The sequence below is a fragment of the Loxodonta africana genome, chromosome 11 (genome assembly GCF_030014295.1).
Source record: "Loxodonta africana isolate mLoxAfr1 chromosome 11, mLoxAfr1.hap2, whole genome shotgun sequence".
NCBI classification, from domain to species: Eukaryota; Metazoa; Chordata; class Mammalia; order Proboscidea; family Elephantidae; genus Loxodonta; species Loxodonta africana.
Genome location: NC_087352.1, coordinates 4,524,450 through 4,535,103, shown reverse-complemented (window position 1 = coordinate 4,535,103; position 10,654 = coordinate 4,524,450). Strand labels below are relative to the sequence as shown.

At 58.7% G+C, this 10,654-nt stretch overlaps 1 protein-coding gene across 1 annotated transcript; it reads right to left on the bottom strand.

The window, feature by feature from the left end:
- Positions 1-879: 879 nt before the first annotated feature.
- On the bottom strand, positions 880-9,409 carry TIMM50 (translocase of inner mitochondrial membrane 50). The gene is made up of 11 exons (XM_064293642.1): positions 9,281-9,409; positions 8,208-8,370; positions 7,836-7,867; positions 7,591-7,612; positions 5,998-6,056; positions 5,778-5,897; positions 5,428-5,532; positions 5,233-5,331; positions 4,203-4,359; positions 3,758-3,864; positions 880-1,079 (listed from the first exon to the last, which is right to left on the bottom strand). Exons 1-11 carry the CDS (start codon positions 9,386-9,388, stop codon positions 978-980), a joined length of 1,074 nt encoding a protein of 357 aa, XP_064149712.1. The 5' UTR covers positions 9,389-9,409; the 3' UTR covers positions 880-977.
- Positions 9,410-10,654: the final 1,245 nt, after the last annotated feature.

Genomic DNA, 10,654 nt, shown 5'->3' with positions numbered 1-10,654 from the left:
GTAGGTGCTACTATTACTTTATAGATGTGGAAACTGAGGCACCGAGAGAGGTAAAGCAACTTGCCCAAGATCACACAGCCAGGAAGGTGCAGAGCTTGGATTTGAACCTGGGCAGTCTGGAGCCGTACCCTTAATACATGGCTCTGCTGTCCAGTGTGGGAGCCAGGAGCTACCTGTGGCAATTTAAAATTAAGTAACATTTCAAATTCTGTTTTTTCAGTCACACTCTCCACATTTCAAGTGCTCAATATCCATAAGTGGCCGCTGGCTCCTGTACCGGACAGCGCAGACATGGAACGTGCAGTCCACCATGGCAGAAAGTTCTACTGGGCATTACTGCTACCGCCTGCCTGTTTTAGCTAGGAGCCAACATTAGAAACTCGGAGATTTAATTTAAGAAATTCCAATTTCTAGCTCCTACTAAACAGACCAGAAGATGAAACGACCCCAGGCCTACTTTCCCGCGGGGTGACAGCCGGCTGGGGCGGAGCATCCCTGGCCCTTGTGACAGGGAGATCTCTGGTCCACCAGAGCCCCAGTGAGCCCGCTCTTCACGTATTCACATAGCAGCCCGGTGGCTACCTGTCTTCAGAACCCATGGTGCCGTCCTCACTTCTCCTGTTCACAAGTGGAGAGTCTGGGGCCACAGGCAGATGCGTTTTTTTCCCGCAGATCACACAGCCACAGAAAGACACGGCCAGAGCAGGGACCCAAGTGTCCCGATTCCCAGGCCAGGGAACCGACCCTGATGCAATAAAGCACCCACTCCGTGCTTGGCAGCCGATGAGCCGCTCTGGGAGAGGTGGGTGATGACGCCCGAGTCCCTGACCTCACCCTGATGCCCCCAGCTCGTGACTCTCCGGACACACGAGTCGTGGCGTCTGGGATGGACTTTATTGGACACGTGGCAGCCCACTTCTTGGGTCTGTGAGCCCTGGGGCCAGGACCCAGGCACTGAGTCTGAGGAGGCCCAGGGATTAGGGCTGTTTGGAGCGAGGCCACAAGCGGCTGGTGAGGGAGCTGAAGAAGAGGTTCTGCTTGCTGGACTTGGAGAGCTCAGCCAGGCGCTGCTGTTCCTCCTGAGCAGATGGACAAACAGACGAGGGGAGGTCAGCCCAGGGTAGGCACAGCTTCCCCCCTAGACTCCCAGGCCCGCAGCCCTCAGCCCAGGGGCCAGCCTTCCTCTAGTCCCAGCCCAGCCCAGCCTAGCCCAGCCCAGCCTTCCTCTAGCCCCCAGCCCAGCCCAGCCTTCCTCTAGCCCCCAGCCCAGCCCAGCCTTCCTCTAGCCCCCAGCCCAGCCTAGCCTTCCTCTAGCCCCCAGCCCAGCCTAGCCCAGCCCAGCCTTCCTCTAGCCCCCAGCCCAGCCTAGCCTTCCTCTACCCCCAGGCCCACCCAGCCTTTCTCTAGCCCCCAACCCAGCCCAGCCTTCCTCTAGCCCCCAGCCCAGCCTAGCCCAGCCCAGCCTTCCTCTAGCCCCCAGCCCAGCCCTCCTCTAGCCCCCAGCCCAGCCTAGCCCAGCCCAGCCTTCCTCTAGCCCCCAGCCCAGCCTAGCCCAGCCCAGCCTTCCTCTAGCCCCCAGCCCAGCCCAGCCTTCCTCTACCCCCAGGCCCGCCCAGCCTTTCTCTAGCCCCCAACCCAGCCCAGCCTTCCTCTAGCCCCCAGCCCAGCCTTCCTCTAGCCCTCAGCCCAGCCTAGCCCAGCCCAGCCTTCCTCTAGCCCCCAGCCCAGCCTAGCCCAGCCCAGCCCTCCTCTAGCCCCCAGCCCAGCCTAGCCCAGCCCAGCCTTCCTCTACCCCCAGGCCCACCCAGCCTTTCTCTAGCCCCCAACCCAGCCCAGCCTTCCTCTAGCCCCCAGCCCAGCCTTCCTCTACCCCCAGCCTAGCCCAGCCTTCCTCTAGCCCCCAGCCCAGCCCAGTCCAGCCTTCCTCTAGCCCCCAGCCCAGCCCAGTCCAACCTTCCTCTAGCCCCCAGCTCAGCCTTCTTCTACCCCCAGCCCCGCCCAGCCTTCCTCTAGCCCTCAGCCCAGCTCAGCCTTCCTCTACCCCCCGGCCCCACCCAGCCTTCCTCTACCCCCCGGCCCAACCCAGCCTTCCTCTAGCCCCCGGCCCGGCCCAGCCTTCCTCTAGCGCCCAGCCCGGCCCGGCCCGGCCCGGCCCGGCCCAGCCTTCCTCTAGCCCCCAGCCCAGCCCAGCCTTCCTCTAAGCCCTCAGCCCGGCCCAGCCCAGCCTTCCTCTAAGCCCTCAGCCCAGCCCAGCCCAGCCTTCCTCTAGCCCCCGGCCCGGCCCAGCCCAGCCCAGCCCAGCCTTCCTCTAGCCCCCAGCCCAGCCCAGCTTTCCTCTAAGCCCTCAGCCCAGCCCAGCCCAGCCTTCCTCTAGCCCTCAGCCTGGCCCAGCCCAGCCTTCCTCTAAGCCCTCAGCCCAGCACAGCCCAGCCTTCCTCTAGCCCCTGGCCCAGCCCAGCCCAGCCCAGCCTTCCTCTAGCCCCCGGCCCAGCCCAGCCCAGCCCAGCCTTTCTCTAGCCCCCGGCCCCACCCAGCCTTTCTCTACCTCCCCGGCCCAACCCAGCCTTCCTCTAGCGCCCGGACCGGCCTTCCTCTAGTCCCAGCCCAGCCCAGCCTTCCTCTAGCCCCCAGCCCAGCCCAGCCTTCCTCTAAGCCCTCAGCCCAGCCCAGCCCAGCCCAGCACAGCCTTCCTCTAGCCCTCAGCCTGGCCCAGCCCAGCCTTCCTCTAGCCCCTGGCCCAGCCCAGCCCAGCCCAGCCTTCCTCTAGCCCCTGGCCCAGCCCAGCCCAGCCCAGCCCAGCCTTCCTCTAGCCCTCAGCCCAGCCCAGCCCAGTGCCCCCCTCCCCAAGCCCCCAAGATACCAGCTCATAGACAGGTGGACTCCAGGCTCCAGAGAGCCAGCCTAGACACTGGCAATAACCAGCTCTGAGTCACAGGACCCCCCGGCTCTGACATTTGGGGGACGCCAGATCCAAATCCCAGGCACTCAGGATCTCCATTCTTGAGTCTCAACAACTTCTTAGACCACAAGCTCTCACGAGCCCTTTTTCCCAGATCTCAGGGGGCCCCTCCCCTGAAACCTGGGAACCTAATCTAGACCCTACCCTCCAAACCTGGATGCTGGCAAGACCCTGGCCCAAACTTCAGGGGTCCCTTCCCCAGACTGCATGATCCTGCTTCCTGGGCCACTGGTACCCCACCCTGACCGCTGCTGAGTGCTGGGGGACACCAAGCCCAAATCTCTAGGAACCCCTTCTCTGGGTTGTGTTCAGGGGCCCCAGGAACACAATCTAGAATCTGATCACTCCCAGCCCAGAGCCCCGGCAATCTCGTCCCCAGACTCAATCCACACCCGCAGCCCCATTTCCAAATTACCAAGGTCCAAACAGGACCACCAGAACTCCTTATCCAGACCTTCAGGCCTCACCCCCCAATCCCCAGGGATCCCTCTTTCCAGACCTGAGCAAAGCCCACAGGCTACCTCCACAAGTAAGCACGGCCCCAGCCCTATCTCAAATGCTTGGCATTTCCGGCGTCTGTTCTCAGGCCAGGCCACAGAATCCGCTCCCCACTCATTACCACAGCCCCATGAAGCAGATTGTCTTATACTCCCAGTTTACAGACACAGGCTGAGGCGAAGCAGGAAAGGTCACACAGCCAACCAGTGAAGGTAGAGATGGGCTGACTCCAGGCCCCTCCAGGGAGCCTCGGAACCAATGTACCTGCCCCCACGTGGCTTGGGGACCCACAGCACCCACCTGCTCTAACCGGCTCTGCCGCTGTTTGAAAGCCTCAAGCGGGTCCTCCTCCAGTGCGTAGTGCTCCAGCACTGTCCGGACATCCTCCACATTGTTGAGCGCAATGGCTACGAGCACAAAGGCTGGGGTCAGCCAGGCTGAGGGCCAGAGGGAGGCAGGGCCCACAGGTAAAGGGCAGACCCTGGGGGTCGGGGCCACCACACAACATTCTGAAAGGATTCCAAGCCCTGAATGTCCCCGGAACATCCCCAGGTGCCCCCTACACTCCAGAGGAACCACCCAAATAGCCCAAGAAGCTTCTAAACACTTTAAGATGCCCCTGGACCCTCTGCTTCTCAACTGCCCAGTTCTACATGAAAGACGAGCCAGAGTCAAGAGCTTATAGTCCTTCTTGAGGGGCAAGGGCTCTGGGGTAAGAGGCCAGGAGGTCAAGGGCCAGCCTCACTCTTGAGGAAGGCGGACAGGTCCAACAAGACCCGGTCATCAGAGTTGCCATCCCAAGGCCGCAGGGCAACGCCGTTGTAGGGCTGTAAGCGAAAGGCTTCCTTCTTGCAGTCCACAATAACCACACGGGCTGGGTCCCGATTCAGACACGAAATGTCCTGGAAGTAGGGGGGGGGGGGGTAGGTCAGGTCACTGCCTGAGTCCCTCCCCTCCCTACCAGGAACCCATAGAGACAGGCAGACACACACACTGGGATCACCACGGCAGGCTTGTGTCTATGGCAACAAACTTCCCAGGGAGCTGGTCATACAGGTTCCTGGAATTCCCACCCAGACAGACATCCAGTACACAGAGAGGGTGATCCAGGAGGGCAGGGGAGGGAGCCAGACACCACCCAGGGGATTGGGACATGCTGGTGTGTCATGGGCTGCAGAACCTCTCACCCAGATACAGAGATGCAGGCAGACCCAGAGCAAGAGGGAGACCAACAGACAGTCATAGGAGACAGGCACAGATGCCAAACACATGGCCACAGATCCTCCCATGACCCTCAGTTGCAGCCCACTACCTTTAAACCCCCAAGAACAACACAGACCCCAGACCCACCAAGACACAGTCAGAAATCCATGAACACTTGAACCCACACGCACAAAAAGGCCCAGGCACAGACTCAGGGACGCTGGATATATAACGGATCATAGTTACAGACTTCAGATCAGGTGGGCCCCAAATGCAATCTCAATTACACAGTCCCAAAGACACAGAGACAAGCCCTGTGTCCCTACTGGTTGTCCCTAACTTTCTCTTTTAAAGAGAACCCACTTCCCTTCACTCCCATCCCAGATTCTAAGGAGAGAAAAGGGCTCAGAGTCCCAACCCAGACTGGAGGCAGACCAGGTCCTGCCAGCAGGAACCAGAGCTGGGGCTGAACCCAGGTCGAGGCTGGGGTCAGAGCTGGGCCCTTGTTCCCTCAGGAAGTCCCCACCCCAAGTCTGCCAGCCCAGTAGCCCACCCATGGCCCCACCCGGCACCTTAACATGGTGCCCCTCCATGTATCGTGTGGCATCCCGGAAGAGGCGATAGGAGATGAAGCCATGGGGGTCCACGCTGTCTATGAGAGGAAACGCAGTCTGGGGTGGGGTGGAAGGGATAACAAGGTCAGGCTGAGCCCTGGCCTCCAGCCCTCCCGCCACACTGAACACCCCTCCCCGACCCCAGGCCCTCACCATGCCAGTCTCTGACGTAAAAATGACAATTTCATACAAAGGGGCGAGCTGCTGGAACAAGGTCTCGATGCCTGGACGCTTCTTAAACCTCCAGCCAGTGGCCAGCTGGGGAGGCATTGGGGACAGTGAGACACGCCACACCCGCCCTGCTGCATGGACACTAGCATCCTCTCCTTTTCACAGCTGAGGAAGGCAAAGCAAAGAGAGGGGCACCTCCTCCCCAAGGTCACACAGCAGAGCCGGGGCCGAGCCCCAGCCTGGCTCCAAAAACTGTGCTCTTAACCATGTTATAAGATCCGGATGCCCCGACCTGTCCAGTGCCCCAACCCCCTGCCTTCCCCAGCACACACCGACCACTCAGGGTGCAAGAGGACGCCAGTGAGCTCCAAGACCAGTGTGTAGGGCGGCTGGTAGTACGGCTCCCGCAGGGGGTCTGGGAGCAGGCAGGGGCTGGTGGGCTCGATGATCATCTGTGAAAGAGGGACAGGATGGGGCGCCCTCAGATGGAGCCAGGCGGCTGGGGTGGGGTGGGGGGGGGATCTGGGGACAGGGCCTAGGGCTCCTGCTCACCTGTCTATAATCTTTGAAATATTTGTACGTCCGGCGCAACTGCTGGACCAGGACTGGATCTAGGAGAACGCCAAGGAACAAAGGGATTCTGAGCTAAGCCCCTGCTCAACCTCCCAGACAAACCAGGGGCTTACTGAGCTACCAGCTACAAACCATCTACAAACACACCTGGCTTGAACCAGTTCATTTCTAGGTAAAAAGAAAGAGAGGGGTAAAACGAGGTAACCGCCAGGTAGAGACAAAGATAATTTATCCACCTGCCTAGTTTTAACCTGGAGCCCTGGTGGCGCAGTGGTTAAGACCTCAGCTGCTAACCAAAAGGTTAGCAGTTCAAATCCACCAGCTGCTCTTTGGAAACCCTATGGGGCAATTCTACTCTGTCCTATAGGGTCATTATGAATCAGAACCAACTTGATGGCACCTGACAACAAGTTTTAACCTGAATATTGCATTCACCCGGCACCCAAAGTATAAAACAGAACGACTATACATCATCTACCCATTCAAAACCAACGTATGTATATATCTGTTGACATCCAATTTGAACCACTAGGCTTCTAGAACTGCTCACTTTCAGCCAGCAAGCCAAGTCCAGTCAAATCAGGATGAATATACACACATCTCTCTCTTTTCAACCAGTGGTTCTCACCCAGGAGTGATGTGGAAGGCAGCGTCTGGAGATCTTTTTGATGGTCGTGCTACTGACATGGAGTGGGTAGGGGCCCAGGATGCTGCTAAACATCCTACCGATGCACTGGGCAGGCCCCCACAACAAAGAATTCTCGATTCCCAACTGTCAGAAGTACCAAGGTCAAGAACACCTGCTTTACATCCCATTTATTCGCGACCTACTTATACCACTGCCTACTTCAATATGGCATATTTAGCCCACTTAAACCCATGGGCCTACGTGTCAAAAACTATAATACTGGAACCAGTTAAACTAATAAACATATACACTTATGCTTGTGTTTATCCGCTCATTTTATACCTGTACCTTCCGAGTTACAGCAGCATCAATATATTAATGTGCTGACTGACAAACGTCTCCAACACAAACAGGTAGCTTCTGAAATGTTTTTTTCTCGGGGAAAGTGCCAGGTGTGATAGGAATTGACAGCTACTCACTACTATCCAATTTGTCAGAAACTCCCCAGCCAAAGCTGGTTAAACAGAAGCGGGAGGAGGGAGGAAGGCATTGTATTGGAAATGAAGAGCCGGATGGGTTAGAGGCTTGGGGGAAAAGAGGAGGCTGTCATAAAGAGGCAGAGGTTAGGGGCTAGAGGCTCAGATCTAAGGCACAGGAAGCCATGTGTCTGGCGTAGGGCCACCCTGTCTCCCCAACTCCCCCCATTCTCCTCCCCCCATCTGGCCCTGACCATCTGCTGCCGGGCTGAGGGGCCAGGGAAGGGGACTGGGGCTTTGTAATGCCCCTCCTCCCAAAGCCATCCAGCTGCTGACTCCCCCACCTCCCAATGGAAGAAGGAGGGGCAGCGGGAGGGAGGACGCACCAGATGGGGAGGGTGACATCCCTGCAAACTGCGGGCAGAGTTGGGAGGATGGGGATCCCAGAATCTGTGCCTGTTTACTTACCATTGTCGAATTCATCAGGAATCTAAGAGGTAAAGAGAAAAACAGGGGGCTGGGGGTGGCAGAAGCAGAACCCCATCACACCCAGAAAAGGCATCTCCAGAATCCCGAAGAGGAGTAAGCAATAGTCCCTGGGAGGGAGAAGTTCACCCCAGGCAAAAATGGGCCTGACCAGACCAAAGGGGACCCACTGTCACACGCACAGGATGGGACCTCTAACATGGAATCTAGATCTCTTTCCTCCTCACCTTGGCACCAGTTTCATCCACAGAGTTGTTTCCTGCAAGGAACAGAGGGATGAATGAGAAGATTTGGGGCCCAGTCTTCTGGGTACTGAGGCAGGGGCAGGGAGACTGGACTCCTGAGTTCTGAGGTCTCCTCTTTCCCATCTTCCCACCGGCCCCCTGTAACCTTGTGTAGGAGCCCATGTGAAGGAGTAAAAACTTGAGGGAGGGAGCAAAGGAGAGAAGACAGGAAATGCCCCCCCTTTTCTACGTATGTGTCCTAGTTGGCTGCCCTTCTGAAGGACAAGCTGAATGAAGATAAAACTCTAGGGGGAGGTTCTGTGGTGGAATGGGAGGCCTAAAGGACAAAACTGGGGAAAAGGGTGTATCCCTCACCAAAGATATAGACAACGCTCACGGTCCCACCAGCCCCGAGCAGCCCTGCGATCCAGAGTGCGACTTTCTTGGCATAGCTAGGGCCCTCAGACCCCCGCTGCTGCTGCTGCTGCTTCTGTGACCCCTGGGCCTGAGTGCCCCCACGGCTCCGGATCTCTGCAGCCTGTGATTGTGAAGAAGGCAGGTTGGCCAAAAGAGGAGAGAGAGGAAGCTGGGGTGGTTTGGGCACCCCAGACCCTGAGAAGAATCAAGGCCCAGAGCCAGAAGTAGACACCCACATCACCCCCAGGCCTCCTGTCCCTGGAGGGGCAGCGGGAGGCTGGTCCCTCAGGAGAGTCAGGAACTAGACTGCCAAACACCTGGATCCCCGGGGTACCCGGGATCCTGGAGGCAACAGGACTGGAGGGTCTGGAGCCCAGAAAAGTAGGGGAGGAAGAAATCGGAGGGCCGGGACATTTGGATGCCTGGAGCAAGGGGTTGGAGGACACAGGGGGGATGGGACAGGACGAGGAATTAAGACATCTGGATGCTGGGGCTCATGGTAGCAGGGTACTGAGAGAAGGGGCGGTTCAGGAAGGGGGCAATCCGCTTGCCTGGGGCTTGAGGAAGTAGGGCACGGAAATGATGGGTCTGGAGGTCGGAATGGCTGGGTCACTGTCAACATGGAGGGAGGTCGAATCGAGAGCCCGAATGCCTACACCCTTCCCTTCCACCACCAAAGCGGAGAAAAAAAACCCAAGGCCAGGTTGGGACCCCGGTGTCCCGGGCCTCTCCCCCTGAAGTATCACCCGAGCGGGCAGAGAGATGGAGAACAGGTGACCCTCCCCCCGGCACCCACGTGAGTGAGAGATGGGGTCCAGAGGGCACACTTGGGCCCCTAGCATCCAGCCCAGGGGAGTAAGCATGTCCACTTCGGGTGCCAGAGAAGCGCCCCAGGGCGCGGGGGGCGGCGGCGGCGGGGTTCCATTCAGCACCCTGAGGTGCGGCGCCCCAGAGCCGCCGGCCGACCGCGTCCCGTCTGGAATTCCGGGGAAAGGCCTCCGCACGCGGGGCGCCACCCCTGTCCCGCTCACCTGGTCCGGGGCCCGGGGGGACGGTGTCGCCAGCCTCGTGCACAGCCCCCGGGCGCCGAGCCGGAGCCCGGTCCGCAAGCGCAAGCACAGCGCCGCCGAGGCCGCCATCTTGCGTGACGCCACGCGGCCCCGCCCACTCGCTGCCCTTTTGCCCGCCCCAGGCGGGGCCACGACCAATGGGTGCGCAGGAGCGGGGCGGGCGGACGGGAGCCCGAGAGAGACAAAGGGCCGCCGACCCATCGCTGCAGGCGCGCTCACCTCTGGCCGCGGTTCCGGGCGCGCCAAAAGGGCTAGAGTCACCCCGCACCACGCCCCTCGGGCGCTTCGCCGCCCCTGCGACGGGACGCAGCAAGGGCAGCGATCACACTCACTGCTGAGGCCATGTAAGAGAACCACCGGCCAAGGTTGCCCACAGTGGCTGCCTGATCTGTCCAAAAAGGGAATAGACAGGAGTCCGGGAGCTCCTCTCGCCCTCGGAGGGGTCTGCCTGCTCCTCCCAGCTGTCAGAAGTGGAGGCCCAGAAAGCGGACTAAAAAGCCGTCCCTCAAACCCTCCCTCACGTGGAGCTGGGCGGCGGCATCTGTCTTCTCTACCGTTTTCTGAGCACTTCTTGCCCTTCCAACCCTGTTTCTCATAAAACCAAAAAAAAAAAAAAAAAAACCCGTTGCTGTCGAGTCCGACTCATAGCGACCCTATAGGGGGGAGTAGAACTGCCCCAGAGGGTTTCCAAGGCTGTGATCTGTACAGAAGCAGACTGCCACATCTTTCTCCCACAGAGCGGCTGGTGGATTCCAACTGCTGACCTTTGGGTTCGCAGCTGAGCGCTTTAACCACTGCGCTACCAGGGCTCACTCGAGTTTCTTGTAACAGTCTGGAATTTGGAGAGCTTACCGTTTCATCTGGGGCTCAGCCAAAGGACAGCGAGGGACATGTCTGGCTCAGCTGGGCTTACTCATTGAGGATGAGAATTCTATGAATCAATCTCCCCAAAATTATTTGCATGGGGGGGTGCGAAAAAAAGTCTGATACCATTTCTATGACTTTAAAAACATGCAAAATGAACACACAACATTTAAGGGTAAATACTAAGGTCGTAAAAGTATAAAGTCAGGCACAGGAAAGATTCGATTCAGGAACGTGGTTACCTCTGGAGGAGCCCTGGTGGTGCAGTGGTTAAGCACTCGGCTGCAAACTGAAAGGTCTACAGTTCGTACCCACCAGCTGCTCCGGGTGAGAAAGAAAGATGTGGCAGTCTGCTTCCATACAGATCACAGCCTTGGAAGCCCTGTGGGGCAGTTCTTCTCTGTCCTATAGGGTCGCTATGAGTCAGAATCGACTCCAAGGCAACGGGTTGGGTTTGGTTTGGGGAACAGT